Source organism: Scylla paramamosain, chromosome 10 (assembly GCF_035594125.1).
Source record: "Scylla paramamosain isolate STU-SP2022 chromosome 10, ASM3559412v1, whole genome shotgun sequence".
In the NCBI taxonomy this organism is placed as follows: Eukaryota; Metazoa; Arthropoda; class Malacostraca; order Decapoda; family Portunidae; genus Scylla; species Scylla paramamosain.
The window spans coordinates 17721989-17749431 of record NC_087160.1 but is presented as its reverse complement, the minus strand read 5'-3'; the positions used below and the strand labels follow the sequence as shown (position 1 = coordinate 17749431).

At 38.5% G+C, this 27443-nt stretch overlaps 4 protein-coding genes across 8 annotated transcripts in view; 3 read left to right on the top strand and 1 right to left on the bottom strand.

Annotated features, from left to right (window-relative positions):
- LOC135104278 (protein O-linked-mannose beta-1,2-N-acetylglucosaminyltransferase 1-like) overlaps nt 1-7381 on the top strand; it is a 10954-nt gene extending 3573 nt beyond the window's left edge. Inside the window, exons 1-15 of one of the 3 annotated variants that reach the window (XM_064011481.1) lie at nt 1-2; nt 183-421; nt 598-648; nt 1012-1088; nt 1409-1618; nt 1777-1996; nt 3025-3143; nt 3466-3536; nt 3703-3795; nt 4453-4651; nt 4789-4979; nt 5244-5352; nt 5751-5825; nt 5991-6100; nt 6306-7381. The exon at nt 1-2 is cut by the window's left edge and continues 615 nt beyond it. In XM_064011481.1, the coding sequence (XP_063867551.1) occupies nt 187-421; nt 598-648; nt 1012-1088; nt 1409-1618; nt 1777-1996; nt 3025-3143; nt 3466-3536; nt 3703-3795; nt 4453-4651; nt 4789-4979; nt 5244-5352; nt 5751-5825; nt 5991-6100; nt 6306-6519 (1974 nt within the window). In that variant the 5' untranslated portion in view covers nt 1-2; nt 183-186 and the 3' untranslated portion in view covers nt 6520-7381. Of the gene's footprint in view, nt 3-182; nt 422-597; nt 649-1011; nt 1089-1408; nt 1619-1776; nt 1997-3024; nt 3144-3465; nt 3537-3698; nt 3966-4452; nt 4652-4788; nt 4980-5243; nt 5353-5750; nt 5826-5990; nt 6101-6305 lie in introns of all 3 variants that reach the window. The other 2 variants (XM_064011479.1, XM_064011480.1) reach the window with 2 other exon arrangements.
- Nucleotides 7382-9233: 1852 nt separating this feature from the next.
- Nucleotides 9234-16727, bottom strand: LOC135104277 (glutamine amidotransferase-like class 1 domain-containing protein 1). 2 transcript variants are annotated; one of them, XM_064011477.1, is made up of 8 exons: nt 16403-16727; nt 15678-15754; nt 15181-15286; nt 14876-14983; nt 14113-14210; nt 13396-13601; nt 12906-12951; nt 10422-12447 (listed from the first exon to the last, which is right to left on the bottom strand). In XM_064011477.1, exons 1-7 carry the CDS (start codon nt 16446-16448, stop codon nt 12933-12935), a joined length of 660 nt encoding a protein of 219 aa, XP_063867547.1. In that variant the 5' UTR covers nt 16449-16727; the 3' UTR covers nt 10422-12447; nt 12906-12932. The 2 variants fall into 2 exon arrangements, with proteins under 2 accessions (XP_063867548.1, XP_063867547.1); XM_064011478.1 differs by lacking the exon at nt 13396-13601 and having other exon boundaries at nt 9234-12447.
- Nucleotides 16728-16743: 16 nt separating this feature from the next.
- Nucleotides 16744-21904, top strand: LOC135104276 (translation initiation factor eIF2B subunit alpha-like). Of its 2 annotated transcripts, none has more exons than XM_064011475.1 (7): nt 16744-16901; nt 17510-17629; nt 17989-18113; nt 18439-18668; nt 19107-19251; nt 19494-19619; nt 20709-21904. In XM_064011475.1, the coding sequence occupies exons 1-7, from the start codon at nt 16889-16891 to the stop codon at nt 20862-20864; spliced, it is 915 nt and encodes a 304-aa protein (XP_063867545.1). In that variant the 5' UTR covers nt 16744-16888; the 3' UTR covers nt 20865-21904. The 2 variants fall into 2 exon arrangements, with proteins under 2 accessions (XP_063867545.1, XP_063867546.1); XM_064011476.1 differs by having other exon boundaries at nt 16841-17366.
- Nucleotides 21905-22999: 1095 nt separating this feature from the next.
- LOC135104275 (uncharacterized) lies at nt 23000-27443 on the top strand. Its single transcript, XM_064011474.1, has 3 exons — nt 23000-23325; nt 23660-23811; nt 24036-27443. Exons 1-3 carry the CDS (start codon nt 23077-23079, stop codon nt 24316-24318), a joined length of 684 nt encoding a protein of 227 aa, XP_063867544.1. The 5' UTR covers nt 23000-23076; the 3' UTR covers nt 24319-27443.

Genomic DNA, 27443 nt, shown 5'->3' with positions numbered 1-27443 from the left:
AGGTACATTATATGCATTTTGTACAATTTTATAGTCAATGGGAATCCAGAATTGAGCAGGGTTGGAACTAGTAAATTTCCCACAAAAACTAACGGCTCGATGTATGGTATACGGAGCAGCTGTAATGTACATATTATAACGTTACTAAATAACGTCACTGATACTCCCACGTACCCTACCAGCCCCATGTACCACCACGCGTCCCTCGCCAAACCCCAGGCGGCAGGCGCGCAACGCCATCTCACGGTAGCCTCGCCCCCATGTCCTCACCACCACCACCACCACCACCGCCTTGCCAACTCTGCCCTCACTCCTGTCTGCCTCATGCCCATGCTGCTAGCCTCCGTCTGCCTGGTGGTGGCTGGGGCAATGGGAGCAGTAGTTGAGGATAGATATGAACACTGGTTGAAACTGGCGGAAGGTCAGTCCAGTACAGAGATTTTTGTTCTGATTTATATCTATTGTACATTCGGACATGATACGTACCATATTTCTGATTTTCGGATTTTCTGAATTTCTTTCATTTATGTATGCTTAAAAAGTTAAAAAGACTGCTATCATCTCCTCCTCCTCCTCCTTGTCTTTTCCGTCACTCAGGGGACGAGAGGATGCGCGCTCAGCCTCCAGAGGTCTTCCTGCGACGGAGGGGTGAGTGTGACGGCCATTTTTTTCTACACACACACACACACACACAAAGAGAGAGAGAGAGAGAGAGAGAGAGAGAGAGAGAGAGAGAGAGAGAGAGAGAGAGAGAGAGAGAGAGAGAGAGAGAGAGAGAGAGAGAGAGAAAACAAGGAAAGAAAATATCAATAAATTTTCAACTTTTCATAATCCTGACACTCATTCATACACACACAGCATACATAGATGATACAACTGCATACTTAAAACAGTTATAATAATAGTTAGCAAATATGATTAACCGTGAACCTGATGGTGGTGGCGGTGTTGTTGGGCTGCAAGGATGAGAGACTATATATTGTTTCTAATCCTTGATGGGCTGTCCCATAGAGGCTGCGGCGCAGAGCATCGCCGTGGAGGTGTTGGTGGACGCCCTCACCGTGCAGATCCTCGCTAACGGCCTACAGGTGAGTGTTGCCGGAGGGTGGTGGTAGTAGTGGTGATTACAACAGCGAGTCAAATTCATCCCTACGGAAAGAAAGACTATTGTAAAAAGGTAAATAAATATTCATACACCGTCATGTTTTAGAGTTCTTCCTGCAGTGCCGTGTGTGTTATTTCAAGTACTGGATATTGTTTACGTTTCACGTTAATTTTTCCAAGCAAAATGAGGATTTTTGCCCAAATCAGGTATTTTTCTGTTTTCAATAATTATTGATCTCCGCTACAATAATGGCCACAGCAAAAAACTAATATTGTGTTTATACGTTTTTCTCCTCCCGTGCAGGTGTTACGCCAACACAATGTATCTACAAAGGTTACCCCAACCAACTACACGACAGGCCACCGCGGCGTGCACGTGGTGGCCCTGCACCCGAGCCACGCCTCTCTCACCTTGTCTGCCTACTTCCGCACGTGGCAGCCTCGCGCCGCCAAGGGCTTAGTGGACGCCCTGGCCAGCCTACAGCCCGGCACTCTGCTGGTCCTCGCCGCGCCGGTGAATTACTGACACTGATAGCCTCATGAAGGCTGAGTATGTGAAGATGGATTATTGTTCTTTATTAGTAGTAACCTAGCTTTTCTTTATTAAAGTTATTATTTCATAACAATTAACCTCTCTCTCTCTCTCTCTCTCTCTCTCTCTCTCTCTTTCAGGGTGACTGGAGGCTGTTTTTAGACCAGAAGACGAGTGATTTCTTGATAGAGTTCCTTCAAGGCTGGTGGGTGGGCGACGTGTGCCTGGGAGAGATGTGGGTGGCAGTAGCTACCGTGGGCGGGAAACTGTGGGCTGAGGCGGCCACCAGTATGCGCGCCTTATCGAACAAAAGTTCCTCGCCTCTCTATCTGACAGTGCAAGTGCCCCGCCGTCCTTCAGGTGAAATCACTTCATATCTGCTTTGTTGGAAGTGGAAATGGCTTCTACACTGCCATGTTGAAATTGTGTGTGGGCATGTCGGTAGTTCATAGTAAATAGGGAATAACCTTCCTCCTCACTTCTCATAGGACTGCCACGTGCAGACCTGACGGCTTCTTGCAGCTTCTCTTGTTTCCTTACGTTCTTATGTAAAACCCTATACGTAGAAAAACTGCAGAGTCGAAAGTGGTGGTAACTTTGGATTACTGAACAGTAAAGTAATTTGTTGGTGGGAGATTTAGGCCCCTTTCACATTATGCGCTTTCTCGCCGCGTCTTGGTGCGGCTGCCGGATCGGAAATGCTTGCGATCCCTGCCGCACAATCACCCGGCGGCTGCACAAATTGAAATCCTGCGAAGGTGCACAAAATATGTTTGTCACACGATGCCTGTGCGGCTACTAATGGCACAGTGTGAAGACTTTTATTTAATTTAAAGCTCACTGCCACTGCGCACGGGTATAGGACCGGAAGATCAGTGGGACGCGCCAACTGCATCTGGGCCCGGATCAGTTAATTACCTGCAGCCGTACAGTGTGAAGAGGGACATACAAACTATCAGTCGACTGCTGTGTCCGGGCTCGGACCGCATTTAGATGAGGCGAGAAACCGCATAATATGAAGTGAGCAATTCCTCTCCATATTTACAGCGGCTATGATTATGAAAGGAATAGTACTGCACATTAAGCATCTATCTATTCTTATAAAACTGCATTCCCTTAGTGGGTAGGTCCCACTTTTAACCAACCTGTGTTCTTCCCTTCAGTTTCAACCTCCTTCCCTCAACCCAACCTCCTTCCCCTCAATTTCAATCTCCTTCCTCTCTATTCCAATCTTCTTCCCATCAATTCCAACCTCCTTCCTCTCAATTAACGTCCCCCTTTATATCAGAGAGAGAGAGAGAGAGAGAGAGAGAGAGAGAGAGAGAGAGAGAGAGAGAGAGAGAGAGAGAGAGAGAGAGAGAGAGAGACTGATTTTCCTCAATTAACAGGAGTGGCAGCAGAGTGTGAAGAGCAAATAGACACAAGGAGAGCCAAGTTTTGTGAAGAGTACGAGGGCTATGGGGACTGGTGTGGCTGTCCAGGCATGGCTCTTTCTCCTGACCTTGCTGTAAGACATTGATTCCTTTTCTTCTCTTGCTCATTCTACATTCATTTAAAATTTAACAACTTTTCCCCATTTTTCCTCTCCAATAAAACTACTACTACTACTACAATTCATGTTATATTTCACTGCATTCAAATAATAAGGTAACTTAAATTTGATGGTGCTGTATGCATATCAGATATTAAATACCTGAAATACACCATGTGCTTTTAAAATGGTAAATGAAATTGATTTATGATAATTTCTACAATGAGGAGGAGAAGGAGGAGGAGGAGGAGGCTCTCACTCAATACTTTCATCTCTCTCTCTCTCTGACTCTCCACAGCCCCCAATGGATGTGAAGGAACAAATACCTATTGTTATCGTCACGTCCAGACACCAATTTAAAGTTCTTCGGTATGTATCACGTGTCATCATGTCAAAATGTCTGTATTCAGAGAAGAGAAAATGGGAGCACAAAGATCAAAGAGTAGAATCATCAAAGATAAAAATAGGTATGGAAACAAGATAGTATAAACTTAGCATCTGTCTTACTTTCCTCTCTCTATCTCTTCCAAGTCAGATTCGCCAGCTGTGGTCCCAGGCGGGTGGAGGTGTTACCCCAATCCTTCTATCAGTGGATGGGGACCAAAGGGAGGCACTGGATTTCGCACAGGTAGTGGGTCTGCCTGCAGTATTCCATAATAATCCAGCTCCCCCCGGCAGCAACATCAGAATTAATGAACACATTAAATTCTCTATCTTCCAAGCCTTTAAGCACTTCGCATCAGTAGACAAGGTCATTGTTTTGGAGGACGATCTAATTCTGGCACCAGACTTTATAAGGTGAGGCCTCAGGTCTTGTGTCAAAGTAATATGCTATTTCTATGTATCTGTATCTAATGCATTACCCAAAGAACTCTTCCATGGGGATGGCTGCAACAGAAGTCATTGCATACTATTTCATGTTCTAATCCTCTCATTATTCTTCAACACTTTGTCTTCTTATTTCACTGGAAGTCATTCTCTTGCATCCACAGCATCTACCATATTCAAATATATTCTTTTTGTCATTTCACTCTCTAGAATTCTTACTACAAGGCTGAACCATTTCAGGATGGCATGCCTGACCTGCTCACCCTCTCCTTGCAGCCAAAGGGACATTATGTATTGCTGCTTCACACCTTAAATTTCAAAATTTTCAGTTATTTCCCATCTTATCTGATACATGACTTATATCCTTATAAAATCTTTCACCCCTTTCTGTATGATGACTAACTCTCCATCATACATCTCCTAAAACCATTTGAACTCCCATTACCTTTACCCACAGATACTTCCATCAAACAGCACCACTACTTGATGCTGATGACACCATCTTTTGCATCAATGCCTATAACTACAACAGCTTCACTCCCTTTGCTGTGGACACCTCGAGGCTGTACCGGGAGGACATCTTGCCTGCCTATGGGTGGATGGTGAACAGACGGTGGGCACAGGAGATCCTTCCCCTCTGGCCCAAGAGCAGCCATGTTAGTGTTGCCAGCACTTATCACTGGCAGACCTGGTTTACTTTTTGTGTGTTGCTAAAGGATTTCCATCGCCAAAACATTTAACAAGTGTGTTTCAATGGGGATAGGCATAACTAAGAGAATGGTGGTGCTGACAGGCAGTGGACTGGGACTGGTACCTACGAGGCATGATCCAGAGCAGCTCTGGGAAAGACATTGTGACTCCTGAGGTGCCACGGACCAGACATGATGGGAATGGTGGCGTGCACGTGACGGGCTGGGAGCAGGGTGGCTACTTTGACCGCAGAGCCCTCAACACCGACCCTCAGGCTGTAGTCAACATATCCTAGTGAGTCAGTTGTGAATGGAATGACTGGCAATATTGCTGACATGGTGGATGGCAGGCTGGGAACTTGAGATAAGCCTATGAGAGGGTGAACTGGCATCCCCTCAAATGTTTAAAAGACATTAAAAAACCACCAGATATCTTTTCCTTTTTACAAGTTCTCAAACAAAAAACAAACATACAGATAGACAAAAAATGACTAATTATTATGGTATGAACATTGAATCTAATACTGTGAAAGTAAAGCACTGACTGGTCTGATTTCAGCCTGACATCTGAAGCCTATGAGAGATTCCTGCAACAGGAGCTAAACACAGCCACACTCCTGCAGATCACGACACATCCTTGTGTCAAGCAGTACATCCCACAGACCAAGGTGATCCTATGTTTTGCTATTAATTTTTAGTATGACTCTACTGCTTGCTGATCAGATGGAGCATTAAGAGGCTGACAATCATTTGCTGAACACTTATGAAACCTCTGGTAGTGTCAGAGCTCACAGTTGTTCTGAGTGTCTGTGAGTTACAAAACCTCTATCACAAGATTATTTTACCATTTAGTTACTTGTAACAGTAAGTTCCGTATGTGAATATTCATTTTTGATAACCTAAAAGCCTGTAGGCCAAGGAAAACCTATAAATAGATCAATAATAGCAAAATAAAGACTTCAGAAAAGTCAGAAAGTGATATGATAGTTCCCATTACTGTCTGTGTGATGGGAGGCTCAGTGGCAGCTGCAAACTAACTGATTTATGTTCCACTCTACCCCTTCAGGTGGGCAGCTTCCTAATCTACTACCATGGGCAAACAGAGAAAGATGATATGCTCAGTTATTTTACTCTAGTTGGGGTAAGAGTTGTATCACTGTGTTATGAAGCCAACTATGTATGATGGAAACAAACAAATGCATACATACAAAGAAAATGCATGACTCTTGAAATTCATGTTATTTAAAATATGATGTGTTTTGTTCTTGAAATTTTTGGAAGTGCAAACTTTTCATCCTGTTCACAGTGTTTGGGAGGATATGAGAAGGGACGTATGGAGCACCACCACCTCATGCACACCATTGGTTACTATGGTAATGCTGTCTATCTGGTGGCCTGCCCCGGTTCGGCATATTGGTAAGCCATATGGGTACAAGGACAGAGAAAAGACCACAAGGTTGTTTGACTTTTTGGAGAAGTGAAAAAAGAGGAATGGTCCTAAAAAGTTATTCTTATAGCTTTCCCATCTTTATCTTGATATATTTCTCACATGTGAAGTTAACCATACTCAGACCTTCTGGAGTAATTAAACATTTAGCAAGTGATACATTCTCTATTTTAGTACAGTGAAGGCAGAGGACTACCCAAGACTGGTGTACACAGCCTCCCTGAAAGACGTGGAGCAAACCCACCGCCACGTTGACAACATCATGCAACACGTGCACGTCCCAGACATCAGGAGAAGAGTGCCACCATTTGAACCAGTGGAGGAATTCACCATGGAAAACTATATTGTTATCAACATGACATTCACTTACAGGGAAATTACTAGTTAATACTGTTGAAATTAAACCAGTGCTACCCTCTTCAACCCCGTCACTGTGCTAAGAAAGCAAGGAAATGTCAGACAAACTGCACGTGTATACATGGCTTGGCAAGCTGCAGCCATCAGGGGATGAAGGGTAACCACACAAGTGGTAATGAAGCTGGAGACTGACTTCATGGCTTCCACAGAAAACAGGTCATCAGAGGTAGTAGATAGTCACTCTCAGATAGTGTCTTTCCATACGTTCATTTTAGGTTTTTAATTGATATATCTATTTATACATATATTTTTGACAATGTAAAAATCATGGAGACATCAAAATATTTTATTTGTCAAAATCAAATCACAATCAGAAGACCAGTTTGTTTCTTGACAGACACATCACCATTGGGAAAAAAGCAAGACAATAAATAAATAAATAAAAGAAAAGAAAAAGAAAATATAATTCATCACCATTCCTTCCAGCCATGCATGAGACAAAAGTGGATGTATAATTCATCACCATTCCTTCCAGCCATGCACAGGATAAGAGTGGAAGGCTGAAGTCCTTAACTTAAGAGATAATGATTCAGTAATGAAGATCATCTAAAATATAATTAATGGCAATTATAATAATATAACTTATGTAAATTCCAATCCTAGTTTCATATGAGAATAGGTACTTCATGACCTTCAGTAATTTTGCTGATAGTACTGCTTTCTTTCTAATTTAAATCTTTACGGTAGCTGTTTTTTTCACTTTTTGATGACTTCTGTTGTCATCTAATAAATCACATGTGTCACTCAGTAGTATATATCAAAATGTCTGTGACTTATATAAATAAATAAAATCAACATTTAAAAGGTTTAAAGGATACAGATATTACTTTTTTTTTTCTAAGAAAGGATAGTTGTGCTTCAAACTTTCTTGAAACTCATAATGGCCAGATTATTCCATTAATCTTAAATTGTTTTGTAACACTATTATATCTGGAGCTCAATAATCTGGCTTCTGGTACATAATGAAAAGAACATGAATCAGTGGCACACTAACAGAGTACAGCTTTGCAAGTAATGTGTGTGTGTGTGTGTGTGTGTGTGTGTGTGTGTGTGTGTGTGTGTGTGTGTGTGTGTGTGTGTGTGTGTGTGAGTGTGAGTGTGTGTGTGTGTGCGTGTGTGTGTGTGTGTGTGTGTGTGTGTGTTTTACCTATGGTCATCTGCTGGTCACCCAGCCAGCTGTTCCCCTACGGAAAGAGCTCAGAGCTCATAGTGACTGATCTTCGGGTAGGACTGAGACCACTGACACACCACACACCGGGACAGCAAGGTCACAAGCCCTCAGGTTACATCCCATACCTACTTGCTGTTAGGTAAACAGGGGCTACACATCAAGAGGCTCGCCCATTTGCCTCATCGTGCCTGGGATTCGAACCCGGGCCTTCTTGATTGTGAGCCAAGTGTGCTAACCACTACACTACGTGGTGTGTGTGCGTGCGTGCGTGCGTGCGTGCGTGCGTGCGTTTATTTTATCGTGAGTGAGGCCATCAAGAAAAAAATTTTATTGAAATCAGCAGTGGTGACTGCATTGTTCGGACATCTTCTTATCATGCTTAGCAACCACCACAAGGCACAGAGAAAATTACACGGTAACTGAACAATGCTGTTACTTTTTTATCTTTAAATCTTGAGTGCCAGACTAAAGAGTTCCAAGTGTTATCTATCTTGTTCAAATACCCTGGATATCCTATACTCAATCATTACATGACAACCACTTCACAAGAGGACTTGTCAATGACATAATACTGACAGTTACAGTTGTCTCTAATACAACTGAGCTGCATCTCTCAGCTTGTGTGTAACCCTACACCACAGCTTACATCTTGGCCTACAGTTATAGTAGTGTTGTGGGTCAAATGTACACTGGAGGTGAATGTCTTGACAACGTCCGAGGTTTGTTGGTGCTGCCATCTGCCACACATGAGTCTACCATACCCTGACTTGCAAGGAAGGTGAAGGATGGTAAATGTTTATTTATATGTTGACTATACTGTTATAAAGAACCATTAGCATGCTATTGACATGCACATGTAACAAAACACTATGCAAGGATATGAGCACTAATATGCATTGTTATTGCATTATTACAGATCTCTTGCTGTATTTAGTCAGTTACACAACTATATATATATATATATATATATATATATATATATATATATATATATATATATATATATATATATATATATATATATATATATATATATATATATATATATATATATAAAACATGTTACATTTATAAATTGAAGTGTGTGTGTGTGTGTGTGTGTGTGTGTAAAACTTGCACACAAAGCCATAGGTAATATGAGCACATTCACCTTCCCATCAAGTATTTTAATCTTAATCATTAAACACAATAAAAAGTTTAAATTTTTCCCACATCAGGTATTACATACACTATGCTGACTTACTAAACAGGTTACACTGAGACACACACACACACACACACACACAGTTTTGATATTGTCTATATATATATATATATATATATATATATATATATATATATATATATATATATATATATATATATATATATATATATATATATATATATATATATATATATATATATATATATATATATATATATATATATATATATATATATATATATATATATATATATATATATATATATATATATATATATACTGTATTTGACGGCATATAGGAAGCATCTTTTTCCCAAATTTTTTGCTAAAAAAATAGCCCTGCATCTAATATGCAAAGTTAAGACCTCCTGAAGGCTAATCATCTCCCTGACACTCACTAACCTAGCTTATGATCAGTACTTCTACCTACCTTTACTCCATGCATCATTATTTTATTGCTGGTATTATTATTATTACCAGTATTATTACTTTAAAAACAAATTATCATAAAAATGAAAGCAACCTAACCTGTGAGGCTGTGACACATGTTTATAAATATCAGCTCATTGGAACTCTGACTTGATGCCAGCAACCATTTGACAATGATCATAACAAAACACACCAACACCCTCACCGTTATGGCAGCAGGAGGAAAAAGATCAAGCTACACAATCTCCTATAAACTACAAGTGGTAGATTATTCCAAGGAGCATGGCAATAGAGCAGCAGCAAGGGCTTTTAGGACACCACCTACAGAAAAAAATAAGTGTCTGGTGACAGCAAGAAGACCAAATGAAGAGCACAAGGAAAGGTAAACATAACCTTCATTGCCCAGCCCCACATTGGCCAGAACTTGAGGTTTACATAAAAATGTAGGTGATAAATAAGAGAAATTCAGGGAGAAGTGTTTCTACCAAAATGATAATTCATAAGGCCAGGAAAATAGCAGAACAATGAGGAATACAGAATTTTGTAGGAACATAAGGTTGGTGTTATAGGTTTATGAAATGGCAGGGTTTATCAGTGCATACAAAAACATCTATTGCACAGCAAATGCCTGCTGATTATGAAGAAAAATATTAGAATTTCATAGATTTGTTATAAATGCACAAAATAAATTACAATTACAATACTATTGAGATATTTTGCTTATGCTTGTTGCTGGTCTGTACTGCCAACTTGCTTTTATATAGCAATGTTGGCTTGTGCTTGTGCTTTGCTTGTGTAATATGCTGCTAAGCTGCTTTCAACAATATATGCTTAAATACACTAAAAACTTTTTCCTGAATCTGATCTGCTGAAATGGGAGTGTGTCTTATGTGTTCATGCGTCCTATATGCCATTAAATACGGAATATACTTTAGAACAATATAATTATGGTACCCAAATATGTTGTTTTGATGGCTGAGTAAAACATGAACTACAGCAGATAAATTTTGCCATTACACATACACATAGTTGATAAGTAGTTCTGAAAGTTAATATAAAGAGAGAAAAAAAAGTTATATTTAATAATTACACATTAGACCACAAGCATGAAGTCGAGGATGAAGTAACAAAGTATCCATGAATACATCATCAAGACAGAAAATTAGTACACATCTAGATTAAGGAAAGAAATCATGAGAATAAATAAGTAAATAGCATTAATTACAAAAACTTATCTCACTATCATTAAAAGTTTATAGAAAGCGGATTCAAGCAATTCCAGTGTGCTTGGATCATAAATCTTGAGTCTCACAAAGTACATTGGAATGGAATGTCAGTGTGTCCAGAAGGTAAGGGAAAGTGAATAATGGTTGGTATTACATGGACTTGGAAATACACTAAAGTTGAGGACACTGACAAAAGTTCAAAGAAAAAGAGCATGGGCAGGATATGCCATGCATTGCAAAGATAACAGATGGACAATTAGTAAACATAATAGCAACCTTGGAATGACAAAATAAGGGAAGGCTGGATGGAAAGAAGTGGTGCTCTGGAACAGATGGGCAGCAAGAAGAGGAGGTTGATGGAAGCAACTAATGATGATGATGATAATGATGGCAATGATGATGATTTAAGTATATCACAGAAATAATCTTCCATCAAGTAACGTCCTTGCCATCGCCATTTCTTCCACAATCCCTCATTCCATTATACTACATCCTACTGTTATTCTTTCCTCATACTTTTTTCTCCTCCTTCATATCCACCTTTTCTGTAGCCCTTCCCTGTCTTCCTGTGTCATATTCTAACCTCATGTCTCCACACCGAACATGCTGACAGCAGAACAAAACAACATATTGTAGAAGAATAAGAGAGGACCTACTGTTCTGTAGTGTACTGTGCCACCAAAGTGTGAAGTTCATGGTTAGTGTGGATATGAAAGAGAATGACTGAATGATTTGAGGTGCTGTATGATGATGAACATTTCAGTGACATTTAGTGCAGCTGAACCAGAGAGCCAAAATGATTAATTGCAACTGTAGATCTACATAATAGAAGCATCTGCACTACAAAATATAAACATGATCATGTTCTGTATGACTGATAATGGCTTTAACTTATGCCTTTAAATACCTGAAGAGAATGTGGATATTGAGATACTGCTATTCTATTCCTCAGTGTTCTTTTCACATCAATAATTATTCAGAGTAAAGCTAATAAGTTATCAATTCATGAATACTCAAAAAAAAAAAAAAAAAAAAACTGTAACAATACTCCAATGAAAAGAACATTTTAACTTTAATATCAAAATTCTATCACCCTCCTTTACATTTTTCCAGGAAAATGCATTTCATACATATATGCAATTTGGAATACATCTTTGTACCATTCAAATACCATATCATCATCATCTGCTGTGAAATATGGAGAGCAATAATAACATGCACACCATTCTGCAATGTGTCAGTGTAGACTCATTGCACTACCACCACAGTATTAATAATTATATCCTAACAGATTTATAATCCACATTTCAGTGTGCCAGTTGGCAATTACTACATCTTCCTTGAGCAAATATCTGCAATAATTTTAAATTTCACATTAATGTTATAACTAGTGCTAAAATGGCAAAATGTACAAATAAACAAGCTTTCATCTTTACATAAGTAAAATCATAAAATATGAAACATTCAAATTTGATTTAAAAAAGTAAGCAGTGATATTACATTGCCAAGTCACTCAGGCTGTCAAAATAATAAACTTATGATCATAAACAGTATTTGTTCACTCAGATCTGGAATGTCATTTATGAATCTATACAAAATAACCAGAATGTGGTATAGCAGCTGAAACATTTCTTAGCACAAATGTAGTGGAAGCATTACTGCTGCACCCCTATGAGTATTAACTTCAGAATCACTAGTGTGTGTGTGTGTGTGTGTGTGTGTGTGTGTGTGTGTGTGCATCTTTGATGCCTATATTTTAGCTTCTACCTCAGTCTGCCAGATGCAGCTTGCATTGGTCTGTTTATAACTTTTGCAGTAGTAATACATTACCAGGAAGATGTGTGGAAGACAGAAAACTTTTATAATCTGAAAAAAAGTGAGGATCATTTAAAATTTTCTTTCAAAATAAAGCATTTGCTTCAAATCTCATATCTTTATGTACTTATTTAAATTACTATTGCTAATATTGCTGATATATATATATATATATATATATATATATATATATATATATATATATATATATATATATATATATATATATATATATATATATATATATATATATATATATAACTATTAATAGTACAAGTAGTATGTCATTAGTAGTATGGTCATAGTAAGAAGAAGACCTAGACAAGATGACTTCATATCTTACAAACTGAAGCATAAAACAGGGAGAGGTAGGCAGAATTATATAGAAGCTTTATGCATCACAGAAGCAATGATGTAAGTATGTCTTATTGTTGAACTACTATGCTGTTCATTCTTTATTAGAGTGAGAGGTGTCTCTGTGTGAAGTACTGTGTTGTGCTAAGTCATACCTGTTGCCAGTTTATTGTGTCGTCTAATCATTTTCCTTTGCTTTGTCTGAAAAGAAAAAGTGTTGAGTTTTATAAAGCTAAAGGAACAATACATGACACAGCTTCTATGTAAAATTTAACAATAGATAAGTGATGACATAATTAATTCCTCAATAGACTACCTATGTTCTGGTTTTTAATCTCCAATCCCCTCATGTTTCTCATACTTTCATTGAGTCCCATTTTTATTTTAGCTTTAGTAATGAAAGTCACCCAGTACTCATGCACCCAAGTCAATAATAAAGTGAGACCCCATAATACATTTTCCTGAATTGTACTTGATCTTTTGATGATTTCCTCAATAGATGCTTCCTCACAGGTACATAGAAAACAAGTTATATTGATCATAATTTCTGTGAACATGATAAAATTATTTCTTAAAGAATCTTAACCTTCCAATGTAAAAAAAATCAAGAAGAAAAGAGAGAGAAAAAAAGTGATGGGGCATCACCTCTGGTTGGCCAGGAGGATCATGTTCTGGACAGCTGACAGTGTGGACTGTGGGTTCTGGCCTGTCACCACACCAGCATTCACCACAATGTGAATGCTGGAGGGAGCACCTGTGGAGAAGATCCCAGCTCGGTCCAGGATGGCATCTCCAGGGATGAGTGGCAGAGAGCTAAAGTAGGAGGCAGTGGTGACTTCAGCGAGGGAGGACTGAGGGAGGGGAGCATAGCCAAGCATTAAGAGATAGCTCCTTACACCTGTCTAACGCTTTGAACATTTTATAGGCATTCCTAATATGAGATTATAATATGTACTATTGCCTTCAAACTAAATATATCTCATAGCATGTTTGGTCTAAAGGCAATGGTATAAATGAATAAAAAATATTTATGCTAATTCTAATCTCATGAGAATAAAAGAAGTTCTCATAAATTGAAATCCACAAATTATATCTTACACACAGAATTTTAAAATATACAGTTTGAAGAAGTGGCTAACTTTCTTTGACTTGTATACTATAATGTAGATACATCTTCTAGCTTAACATTAATGAAAGAATAAGCATAAACAGAAATATAAAGCAATCTGTCAAATGATCTCAATTAAGCTGTTAAGAGGGTGCAGTAAGCTTCAAACTGCTACATAACAGATAAAGCACCAATGGACAAAACAGGACAGAGAAGGAAATTATGGCACACTGAGTGACCCTGCAGGCCCTTACCCCTGTCAGAGCAATGTCCCGAAAGGCCCACTGTGGTGGCTCCCCCTTCACTGCCGAAAGCAAGGCACACACCCCCAGGCCAATTGCACACACTGGCTCTGATTATCAGGGGAAATTGGCAGGGTGTAATAAACTTTCCTTCAATCTTCTATGAACCATTTCTAGCACCTTTCCAGTAAATCACAGCTGAGGGAATGAATTCTATTTTTCTGTGAGATAATACATCATTCTTTTTTTTTTTTTTTTCTTGGAGAGAAATGGACACAAATGAAATAACCATGAAAATATGAACTAACAACTTATGCTATGAGTATCCATGTGTCTATGAATTAAAGCTGGGAATGGTTGGGGAGGGCATAAATAAGGAAGACACAACTGATAGCTTACTACTTACAATGCTGCTGTGAGAGATAGGAAGACTTGAATTTGAGTGTATCAAAGAAGTGCTTGGGTCATATGTTGCATTCTTTCAAGTGGATGCTTGCCTATCTATGTGTACACCATTTATGATGTAGAAATTAGATTAATGAACCAGCCTTTTAAATGATAATATATGCAAACATAAGTGAAGAAATAAAAAAATGTGGCATACTAGTGACATTAATCAGTGTATTTGTCCTATACAAAACACCAGAGAAGAATATACTGGTCTTTTGAGTGACATACAATGAAACTCAAAAGACAAATTAATATATGCATTCTTAGTGATAGCTTTACTACACTAAATAATACAAATTTTAAGAGGAAAAAGGGATGTACTAACTTCTTTCTGCCAGGCAATGTGTGAGGATTTTGCCCAGCACCTTGCAGGAAGCCAAGTCCTCACTAGCACCAGGACTGTGAGGCACCACAACACACGAGTACTGCCCACCTGCAAAACATTCACACACACACACACACACACACACACACACACACACACACACACACACATTATATATTCTAATTTCTCTCCATTTAGTAAAATAGTACCGTATTTCAGAAACATCTTTTGTTATGTAACTTAGGTTGTAATAGTAAGTCTATGAGCAACTTGAGTGCTTGATATCAACAACTTAGGTTTCCCACCTTGAACTTCACTCAGTGACCGGGGTTCAAGGAGATTCTTAGCAGCTATGTCATTTAACCACCGGCTACTCTGGTCATCCTTGTCGATGAAAACAGGAGGAGTGGCCTAATACAAGGAAACAGTATGTGAAAAAAAAAAAGGAATGGATCCTAATAACATATAGCTACCCACAGATTTTGTGATGGTATGGAGAAAGTGATGATCAAGACAAATGCATAGCAAATACTATAGATATAACAATAATAACGACAGTATATTCTGTGGGCCAGACCCTGAAGGCCCACACCAGCCAGTAAGGTTGGCACTGAACAACAAATGGCTGTATGTCAAAAGAATGAAATGACACACTTTTCACCTAATAAACATTATAGTTCTCTCTGTTTTTCTCAGACCATACTTCCTTATCAACTTAATCCTGATTTCTGCCCCATGTTTCCTGTCAAGAAGGTTAGGCATGATATGAAGCTTTCATCATGCATGACCAATGTTACTGTACCTCTGGTGTAGCAATTTCAATGTTAAAAGCAGACTGTGTCAACTTGTAGCACTGAAGGAAGGAAGGTGCTGAAACACCTGAAATGTAAAATGCAAAACTGTAATAACTCCTATGTAAATGCAATTTTGTGTGTGGCAGCTCTGTAAAGAAACAATGGGTTGTAAAATCTACAATATATCTAGAGCTAAGACATAAGCACCCAGTCAAAATGTTTGCCTAATATATCCTGGAAGACACAAGAAATCAATGAAAAATGCAGATATATCTTGCTAAAAGTGCAAAGACTCTGGATAACAGCCCTCACACAGGAAGAATTGTTATAATTTTATCTAATGATAAATATCAATGGAAGATACATTAAACCAGTCTCTATTACAATTCCATTTTAGTACTGTACTGCTTGCTAAACTGACTGGAGTAACTGCCTGACATTTCCTTTGGGCCAATCCTTCCTTTGGCTAATATTAACATAACATGATTGTTTCCATCAGAGAACTAAGCTAGATTATATTGGTCTATATTTTAAATAAATTCAGTTCATTAATTTCTCTGATAATCCTTTCATTGTGGCGATCATGAAAGCATCATATTTTTGACCAGAAATACGTCACTGTCTGGAAATTAGTAAGTTAATGTTATTTCATTAATACTCCTCCCCTTGCCCACTCTTGGCTGGACAGAGAAGGGAGAGGCTCAACCAGGTAAGGGAACCAGCCGCCACTCACCCAGAGGAGAGGCAGACAGAACGATGAGGCAGCTTTGCTTGGCCATTCCTCCTCGCTGGTCACTAATTACACAGCTGTCACACTCTTGGCGGGGCACAACACACTACCGCTTTCCAGATGACACTAGGAGAAAAGAAAAAAAAATAATAATAATCCGTGACAATTCCACACTGACAGCCTGATGAACGCCTTGAACGCCCCCTTCCTGTTTACTGTGGCCACCTCAATCCTGATCTTGTAGGGGCAGCCGACCGGTGACATGACTCCTTCTCAATCTCCTCTCACGCAAAAACACACAGTCTCTGCCACACCAAGCGTGTAACTTTAACTAAAGACTTTTGAAATTAGTCGGGTGCAGTGTAGATATCAATAGGAGCAAACTTGCCAAGGTTGTCATCTGCAGCACCTAGAATTCAAGATCAGAGTTAAGATCACAACAGCTGGTCTAACACGGTGCAATTCTCAACCCTGAGCACTCCTCATACAATGAACGTTTTCGGTGAGCAACAGCTCTCTAGACACTTAATATCTACATAGTCAGTTGTATATGGGCGTGGCTCAAACTCTGTGCCTGTCTTGCCCGCTGGAATGGGGAGGCCGAGGAGAAGAATAACAGTAGACATCTGACAGATTCTTTTCCTGCCTTGATTTTGGAATGGAATGAAGACCGGAGTGATAATTTTGTTGTCTTATATTTACTTTAGTTATCAAGCGTATCAAACATTGGTCTTCTCTGTACCGGACAGCATCAAGTGTTGTTAACTTAGCGGGCTGTTGGATTCTCTCACATGGTGGGCTTCCCGATACCCGGGATTGACACCCAGGTGCCCAGAGGAAGCCGCACAGTGCTGATGCGCCAGCCCGGGTGATGTGATATGTAACAAGGATGGCATAAGCAAAATCCGTAGTGTTGGTAACAGGACAAGAAATAATTATTCATGGAAGTTAATATTCAAGAGTCAAGGTCACTAAACTATTTACCACCGTATTTCATACTTTTCCAAGTAATAGATAGATTTTCTAAAAAAAAAAAAAGTATTTCTTTTCCTTCATTTTCTCTCAATATTTGCATGTATGTATATATGGATATTCTTTTTTTTTTTCCAGATATATCTGAGTACTTTTTGGGCCAAATTAAAAATGATAAGTCTCCAGCCATTGCTGCCATGATGGCTCTAATGGAGTCCATGAGGCGGGATAAATCAACAACGCTGCAGGAGTTCATCGGTAAAGCTGGTGGCCACTTGTGCTGATGGAGGCACTCAGCTTCCTTTTCATTATCTTTGACTGTCCTTTCAATCCTGTATTACAGTGAATATTACACTCAGCACCTACAGACTATACAGACTCAATGGGTGAATCAGTTTGACTACTTGATTACTTTTTCTCAGACTATCTCAGAAACTCAATAGAAAAAAATCAGGAAGGACAAAAATACAAATATATGAATGTATCATTGCTGATTAACATTGCTCTTTGTCATTTTATGTTCTATATTTGAAGATTTCAGCCTGATAAGTAGCTGAGCCTACACAGTTCTGCTTGTATAAGTGTTGCAGACATTAAACCTCAGTTTTGTTACTCAGAAAAGATGAAATTGGAGCGAGAGAAACTGAGCAAGGTGGATGTTTCTGTTGTATCAGTGTCATCAGGAAGTGAACTGTTCATGCGCTTCATCACCTTGGCACACCAGGAGCTGGAGCAAGCAGCGGTGAGGTGGCAGCAACAAGAACGTTGCTGTGATCATCAGTGTTTGTTTTAGATTATACTCTTGGAAATGAATTAGGAGTACCATAATATTGTCTACCTGTGAGAAGATTGTCATTTATATCCAACAGCAATCATTTGTAATAGAGGACTTTTAAAAATGTTAATAATACTGCAAATATATTTTCAAGGGATTCATTTATTGTATTGCTTGAGTGGGTGATAATTTCCCAAACATAATCACACCAAGAAATTTTTTGCAGGAGAAATGAGGATATATTAAGAGACTGCATTGCACCCAATACTGAAGTGCTTTTTAATCCTCTCAGGATTTTGCATCATGCCGAGAAATTCTACTCAGGAGGGGAGAGAAATTTGTCAAAAATATGCAGGAGAGTCGCAAGAAAATACTGCGTTCAAGCACCAACCTCATCAAGGATGGAATGATCATCCTCACTCATTCACACTCACGCAATGTTCTGGCAGTGATGACAGAGGCTGTTAAACAAGGCAGGCAGTTCTCTGTGTTTGTCACCGAATCTCAGCCTGATAACAGTGGGTAAGAGTTTACTTCTCATTATTAATAAGATTGATTAAAATTTGTATTTCAAATCTTTGCACACATAGGTTTAGTTATTATGTGGAAGGTTCTCTTTTCCTCTAAAGTATAAAACCCTTGGTCTCACTGAGTGTGATTCATAAATGTAACACTCTTTTTGATGGTATATCACTGAAGCTGGTGTTTGGGGTGGAAAAAATAATAATGTAACTAATGAATTATGTATCCAAGCTACATAATGGCAGTTATTTGTGAGGCTGAGACTAATGCATTATAATTCTAACTTTGCATTTTCCCTTCAAAAAAAGCTTAACAAGGCATATTCACAATTGGAGCATGAAATTATAAAAAGCAATCTGTAGCATATTGATGAGATCATCAGCCAGACAGAAGTACAATACTAGCCTGGGCACTCACATTTTCTTTGTGGTCCATCAGACGATGCATGGCTAAAGCTCTAGAGGCAGTAGGAGTACCTTGCACCGTGATCCTTGATGCTGCTGTTGGCTACATCATGGAGAGGGTGAATGCTGTCATGCTGGGTGCTGAGGGAGTTTGTGAGAATGGTGGAATTATTAACAAGGTGAGCAAAGGTTTATTTAAGATGTTGTTTATATTTAATCTTTTTACTTATTCATTTATTTATTTATTTATTTATTTTATCTAATGCATGTGATTGTGGTTTGCCGTGTATATATTATTTTAGATTTTACTTCCCTTTCTCTCAAAGATCAGATGACATTTTTGTGTATTTAATTATCCACAGAAATCCATTCATTTGTACTTTAGCTTGGAGTATAAGTGTTTTTGTTATATTCCTTGCAGATTGGCAGCTGTAATGTGGCAACCCTGGCTCACATGAAGAATAAGCCAGTGTATGTGTTGGTCGAGAGCTACAAGTTTATCCGCAGAATTCCTCTTGATAACTCTAGTCTTCCAAAGTCCTATTTGGTGAGTTCATAAATTAGTTGAGAGTTCATTTTTTCATCAACCCACCCAGTGCTAGTGCTGTAAATGTATGGCGTCTCGCATACTTGCATTCGGTACCACTGCTGTGAATTTACAGCAGCAACTTAAAAAATTCTTGACTGTTTATTTGTTAATTGAACTTGACAGAAAACATACTGTATGTACTTCTAACCTTACTGTAGCCTGTGGATGTCTATGTAGCCACATGGCAAGATGTCTTCAGAAGCTCACTGACTTGCAATTTCAGAATAGTGAGTGTGATGTAGGGTTGTGTCTGGAAGATTGCTTCTGAGAATATCACACACTTCTTCATTTCTAAAGTGATTCAGTACTGCTTATGGATAGTGTTTTTATGAAAAAAAGTGGAAAAGCACAACCACACACTCAATCACATGTGAATTCCAATAGCTTACTGATCGTACAGTGAGGTAAATAATATGATGCCAATCCTCATTTCCTCACACACTACAAGTAGGTAGCCTACCAATTGTATGTACATTGGCATTGTGGTGATTTACCATTATCAAGGTGATATAACACCATTCATAAGCATTGGTGGTGGCCACAAATCACTAGCACCACAAACACCACTGGCATTGCTATTTGTCACATTATACACACCCATGCCAAGCAACTTATATCAATTTAATAAATGTCTCACTTTCCTAAACCTCTTTTTACATGCTTTCTCATTGTCTTTACTTTGTTTAGGATTTTTCAGCTCACAAAAAAAAAAGAAAAAAAATCTCCAACACCATGGGCAAATCCATTGTTAAAATGGCTTGCACTGCACAGGTTAAGGATGGCATGTTGTAGCCTTTAAATTAAATACTATAGTACACACACAAACACACACACACACACACACACACACACACACACACACACACACACACACACACACACACACACACACACACACTTCTTTTATGATACTTTTGTGAAATTTACACTTCAACAGTTAAGAAGATAGGCTGATAGAAGCATAAACAAAAAGATAAAAGAGATCATGTTTTATGAAGATTATGAAGTCCTGTCATGCCGTAACAATCTAAAAATTCTCCATTGCAGCACAAGGCATCAGTGCTGAACCACGGCTCAGACCTGGAGTTGGAGCATCCTCAGGTGGACTACACTCACCCAGATAACTTGACGCTTCTCTACACAGACCTTGGTGTTCTTCCCACCTCAGCAGTTACTGAACACCTCATCAAGCTCTACACCTAGGGCAGGCTCACACAAACAGCTCTTACTTATTGTGTTATATATACTTGCATTTTTTTTTCATTATAGCTTCATACAGTTTTACAGACTAATAAATCTTTCTTTTTCACATAGATATGTTCACAGACTGTTGATGTATGTGATGTATTTAGTATCATTTTTTTATTTCTCTTTGATCTTTACATCCCATATACATTCTCTCTTGTTTGACCACTTCTGTGTTATTTATATCTCTTGCTTCTTCTCATTATCAAGCATACTCCTCATTCTTGCAGCAGGGTCAGCCATACTTAAACAATATTGATCAACTTTCATTGATGGCTGCTCATATTTTATTTTGCTATTATTATTATGACATTTTTCAATCACAATTGCAAAAATTAATGAGCAGGAAGAGTAGATTATGATAGTTCTCAAGATATCAAGAAACATCCATAATTTATCCCTACTCCTCCTTCAGGAGCTACATCATGTAAATTAGCTGGTCTCCTGGCATCTCCTTATTTTTTAATGTTCTTTTCCTCTCAAAAAAAATATTTGCCAGTGCTGATGTGGTGATCTCATCATAATCTCTGTCTCAGTGGTAGTTTGACATTTAATATTGATTATGAAGTGGGATGGTATGCCACTAAAAGAGACCCTTGATTCATACTATATTTTGGAGCCTGCCAGTTTATCATAAAGAAATTCAGTGCACATTTTTATTTTTTTTCGTATTTGATTAGATCAGTCAGATATAAAAGAATTCAAGGAAACATGGAATGTATGTATGTTGGAAAATTCAGGCAGTTGAGTTGCATTCATCAAGTGACAGTGTTCTTAAAATGAGATTGACGTGGAAAGGTTACAATACTAGACAAAGTTTTTACAACCCATAATGTTATTTTCAAATACTTATGAGTGCCAAGAACAGCAGTGTCTTTTCAGGAACAGTACTTTTTATCTGTACATTGAAATGAGTATGTAAGCAGGTAGTGCATTGGTATATGGCAAAGTTTTTACTGTGTTGTATGAGATATTTTCTAATAAATTTGAAAACCTTCCATGATCTGTAGCTAAGCCTAGATGTGAAAAGACCTTATAATATTAATTTGTCTGTGTGCATGAGAAAGAGGGAGGCTTAATTTCATAAGTAGTTTGTGTTTTCCAGTATTTTTTTCTTGGTTTTATTGTTTTTTTTCTTCTGATGCTTTGTGGTACACACACACACACACACACACACACACACTGCATCACTATCTGTACAATGAAAGATGGCATGGCACACATACTCACACAAAGAGCTCAGAGCTCATATAGTTCCCTCTTTCTATCTGCAGTCTTGAATTGCCTGGAAAGAGAGAGAGGGAAGACGGGAAGGGGTTCGGAGGGAATATGAGTCTCTCTCTCTCTCTCTCTCTCTCTCTCTCTCTCTCTCTCTCTCTCTCTCTCTCTCTCTCTCTCTCTCTCTCTCTCTCTCCGTATTCAAGAGTGTGATGTTTCTTCTTTATTCACAATATGTAATCTTTAAATTAGATTATCACTGGAATCAAGAAACCACCTCTGAAGATCCCAATACTGCCTCATTCTTAATATTTAATGCGTAGGATGCCAAATTTAGCAACTATCACTCATACGAGGAGCTAGGAGGAGGAGGAAGAGGGAGTATAGGACAGAAGAGACACTGAGAGATTGCTGGGGGAGCTGGGGAGTGAGGGAAGGTTTAGGTGAAGGTAGTGTAGGTGAGGTGGAGGCAGTCGTGAGATGCGGGAAAGGCCAAGAGCAATGGGAAATGGGTTGAAAGGTTGGATGGGCAGGTGTTTCGGTGTTAAGGTGATGTGGGGGTTGAGTGTCTGGATATATGGTGGAATGTACTGTAACTCCCATTATACTTGAACTTAAACTTATATGAAATTCTGCACCCAAGCCCAAGAGGCCTCTTCATGCAGCTCAATGATCTTATTTAAATTAAGAAACCCTAATTAGATAATGAACCTGGCGATGGTAATCAGGCGGCAGAAACGGCAGTTGCGAGACGTGTTAGTAAAAGGAGAAGAAAAGGAGGAAGAGAAGGAGGAGGAGGAGGATGAGGAAAAGATAGTAAGAAAAGCCAAGAAGTCTAGAAACCTCTAAACTCCTTGAGAAAAGTAGTAGGCGGCAGAAGTGGCGGGTGGCGCGGGCTTTCCTCAACAGATGGCGGGACGAGCACAGTGGTGACGTCTACATGTAAACAAAAATGACAGAGTTGAACCGCGAGCTGCAGGAATATTTATCTAGAGCAGATGGCAAGAGTGAGTCCAAGGAGCCTCTCTTGCCAACCTCCCTTCCCAAGATCACCAGCATCCCGAAGTTGTCGTCGTGGTTCTCCCGGAACGGCGCCGCGGGAGGAGAGAACCTGGTGGACGAGGAGGCTGGAGGGACTTCCCGTACCTCATCTTCCTCCTGGTTCTCCTCAGCCCAGTCTGACCCATGCTTCCCCAGTCTGGTGAGATGCCTTGACACCTGTACTTCTTTTGCGGTGGTTCGGCTATATGCAGTGGCAATTTCACTGTCACTGTGTTGTGGTAAAACTTATCTGGGGGGCCCAACCACACATCCCATAAGGCTCAGAAGTAAGGCAGTTTTACAGTTCTGCCGCCTCTCGATACAAGTTTATAGCCATCCACATAAACATGAAGTTTTGTTATGAGGTACATAAGCAGGATGTATGATCATATTGCATGTTTATTGAGAGAATGCTAACCAGGTACAACCCTGAATGGTGAAAATGCAGAACTGTAATTTTTTCTTGTTATTTATTTATTTATTTTGGCCCACAGGGACGGAAACAAAGAATCTTGGGTTTCCTGGCATGTGTTGTGATGGGCTTAATATGTTTCTCACTTGCTGCAATGTACTTCCCTGTACTCGTGTTTAAGGCACGGAAGTTCTCTCTTCTCTTCACGCTGGGCAGCCTCTTCTCAGTGCTAAGGTGAGGATGTTTTACTGATGTTAGAACAAGATAACTTATGATGATTACATCTTGATTATAATACATATTAGACAAGTGGTAAGATAGTAATTAATTTTTTGCTGTATAATTGCAGTCATCTTTAAGAGTTTGCTTCATTTGTCCTGAACTCTGCATGATTCAAGTGAAGGTATAAAAGAAACATATTTATCATTTATCATGCTGATTATACATTTACTTTTCAGTTTTTCATTCCTGTGGGGTCCTGTCAACCATCTTAAGCACTTATTTTCTTCTGAGAGGATAGTATTCACCACGGTATACTTCGCCTCCCTCTTTGCCACTCTGTACTTCGCCCTCAGCTTGCAATCCACCATATTCACCTCCATTACTGCCATCATCCAAGTGGCAGCACTGCTTTGCTTTGTTCTCAGTAACATTCCAGGTGGACAAACTGGACTCAAGTTCTTCTCAAGCATATGTTCCTCCATGGTGAAGACAACAGTGTCCAAAGCTCTGCCAGTTTAGCGTTTATGTGTGTTGATACACTTTCAAGTTAGTTTTATACCTTTTGTGCAATTGAGTGTAAATGTATGAAAAGGTCAGAGTCAGTATTGTTTTCTTGTATGCTTTCTCACTCAGATGAATGTCACTTCAAGTCTTCTGAATCTTTATTAGGAAACATATCATAAATGTTATTCTGTACTAAAATATTTATTGTTGATTCCCTTCATGTATTACTAATGAATATATGAACTGAATGAATGGCCAACTCTACATTTTCATATATATATTGTAAGCTACTTGTATATTGCAGTCTTTCTTTTTATTCTTGAATGGTCAGTGCTTTAACTAGGATAAGGATCAGATCAGACTGAAATGTTCAATGGAATTTTGGGATCATTAAGACAGAGATCAGCACTGAGATCCATGATTATGCTGATAAAAGATACACAGATTGGATATTTTGCTGAATTACATCTATTTTGAGAATACATGTACTGTTTAGGAGTGCATTCAGTCCTGGCATTATTATGGAAATGTAGGTATAATGATTTTTTTTATTTGATTTTTTATTATTATTTTTAGCTCTAGTACTGGGTCGTTCTGCTAATATAAGCATGTGTATGTTTATGGGTTTGATGGACACTGAAAAAGATTACCATTGCTAAACTGGGCTAAAATATGGGAACATTCTGGCATCAGCACTCATGACACTGGAATACTAAATGAGGGTTTGCCCATTCAGACCATTTAAAGGCAAAATTGAAAAGTGTTGCAAATTGAAAAGTGTGACAAAATAAACAGTGATCCAATTAAAAAGTGATATGGCTATGTGAAACACTAAATTTACAGAATAAGTCTCCAATGCCCACTTCTAAACAGTATGTGAATGTGTGCCAACTTCCCGAACTGCAATAAATTAACATACTGTAGATATTTCATAATTAGAGCTATGTGTTATATAGCAGTCTCTTGACACGTCAAACATTTAGTATTACTAATCATATGTATACCACTCCTTAAGTTGTGTATTAATTATGTCTGTTATTTTGCAGAGAACAAATAAGGTATTGTTTCATATCTTGTACAGTCTTGAAGTTATGATGCATTCAGCATTGCTAACGAAGGACTTATCTACCCAGGATTCTAATCCTGGACAAAGTAGATTTCACTCAGCTATCCTTATAGTGTTGGTAAATGGGGACTTGGAACATCCATGAATAGTTTTGTTGTCTGATTAAATTCTTTTACTCTGTTTTCTTTTTGTGGATGCCACTCCACATGTGTAGTAAAGGAGTGCTACTTTAATTTGGAAAGAATATGTTAATATGAACAGTGTTGTAACTTTGTGTTGTAGGGCAGAGCACCAAAGCCTCAGAGATCCAGCGGAGGCAGTTAAGTCACCTTACAATGTTACAGAGTAGTCGGCACAAATTGTAGTTGCGCTCATTTGACAAAAGCACAATAATGAATACTATGAAAACTTTGACGTAAATTTTTCTGTGACAACTGACTGGTCCCTTAATGTAATTTTTTGTGCACTTACTGTGCTGTAGTATAACAATATGTGTCCCATTCCTGCTTGCACATGCACCTCACTGCTTTATGGTTATACAGCATCTAGTTGTGTGAAAAATCGTTGTACACTATAATAGGTGTGTATGTATGTATGTTTTAATTTGGGTATGAAAGTCATGGTAATTGACCATTCTGTTATGTATAATCAACAAATCCATTATATTTATATAAAGATATACTATTACATATTAAATATGTGTACACTGTTTAGTATACCAGAAATATGACTTACAAGGACTGGCATTGCATTAGTAACCCAATCTGCAGTTTAGCTGTCATGAGTAATGGAAGAAGTACAAATGAAAAATTTTGGATTATTTCAAACATAGGTTCAGTAAACAATGGTTGGACAGATAATATGTAAGCTTTCAAATGAGTAAAAATGTATTGCTGATTCAAAGGTGGGATTGAGACTGGTGATAAAGCAACTTGGAAATGTGTGAAAAGAAACTGAGATTGAATGTGATGAGTGAATAAAGAAGTATATGAAGTAAGTGTATTGCAGGAGAATGAATGTAATTTTCAATGGTAAGTTGTTTGAGGAGGTAGACTTTCCGGCACCTAGGGTCATTTACTGTTGTGGAAGTGTTATGTATGGAGGTTAAGTTTTGAATGAGTGAAGCAAGGTTTGGGAAGGAATTGACAGTATTCAGTTATAGGTCATTTGGAGTGAATGCAAAGAGTAAACTGTGTGATGATGTAGTGGTACCAATGATACTTTGGAGCAAGATAGAAAAGGCTTTTGAATTTAATGGGGATTTAGATGTGTGAAGAAATGTATGTACTGATACATATGGGTAGAGTGAGAATTGATGACAAAAAGTATTTAAAGATGACTTGATCAAATTTTAAAATGTGTAAGGCTGAGGGGAAGACTTCAAATGGGACGGATGGAGTGAAGAGTGATGCGGTGTGTTGAGGAGAAGAAAGGTTACACATGATGAGGCTGAATGGAAAGTGGTTAGAGGTGCACAAATGTGACACCCTCTAGAACCACAAGAAGTTCACTTACACCTGCTCCAGTTATCTGGTCTTATTAGATATAAGAAAGATGCAGCAGGACTAAACAGTTCTGCTTTCAGGCCCTGATGTGGAAGGACCTGGGTATGCTTGTGCCCTTGACCAACATGTAAGAGTGAACAATGAAGGTTTCTTCTCTCCATCAATACAGGTCCAACAGTTAAGGATGACCCAATTTAGTTGTAGGGAATGTGTGCGTGTGTGTGTGTGTGTGTGTGTACTTTGGTAGTGACAGATTTATGGATTTATTATATCTGTAAAATGCATTATATTGAGATGGACTATTTACATCTTTACTATAACTCGCTGTTTATTATTTCTAATATCAAACATCCAACATATTTGATATCAATGAAGGTGTGATTTAACCTTTTGCAGATCTGATATATGCTTCAGTGTTTGTAAAGATAAAACCTTTAAGAAGCAGTATATGGTGATTCATTACGAATAAGGGGGTAGGAATGTATCTATACATTGTGTATATAATTAGCATTCACATGTTATTTATTACTTGTTTATACCAATCAATGAGATAAAGAAAATTAACATAA

Coding starts and splice junctions, on each gene's coding strand:
- LOC135104277 (XM_064011477.1), bottom strand. CDS start 16,448: ATGGCCAAGCAAAGCTGCCTCATCGTTCTGTCTGCCTCTCCTCTGG. Junction 15,287..15,677: donor TTGAAATTGCTACACCAGAG/GTACAGTAACAT, acceptor TCCTTGTATTAG/GCCACTCCTCCTGTTTTCAT. Junction 14,984..15,180: donor GTCACTGAGTGAAGTTCAAG/GTGGGAAACCTA, acceptor AATGTTTTGCAG/GTGGGCAGTACTCGTGTGTT.
- LOC135104276 (XM_064011475.1), top strand. Junction 18,669..19,106: donor TCTCAGCCTGATAACAGTGG/GTAAGAGTTTAC, acceptor GTGGTCCATCAG/ACGATGCATGGCTAAAGCTC. Junction 19,620..20,708: donor GTCTTCCAAAGTCCTATTTG/GTGAGTTCATAA, acceptor TCTCCATTGCAG/CACAAGGCATCAGTGCTGAA.
- LOC135104275 (XM_064011474.1), top strand. CDS start 23,077: ATGACAGAGTTGAACCGCGAGCTGCAGGAATATTTATCTAGAGCAGAT. Junction 23,326..23,659: donor ACCCATGCTTCCCCAGTCTG/GTGAGATGCCTT, acceptor TTTGGCCCACAG/GGACGGAAACAAAGAATCTT. Junction 23,812..24,035: donor AGCCTCTTCTCAGTGCTAAG/GTGAGGATGTTT, acceptor TTTACTTTTCAG/TTTTTCATTCCTGTGGGGTC.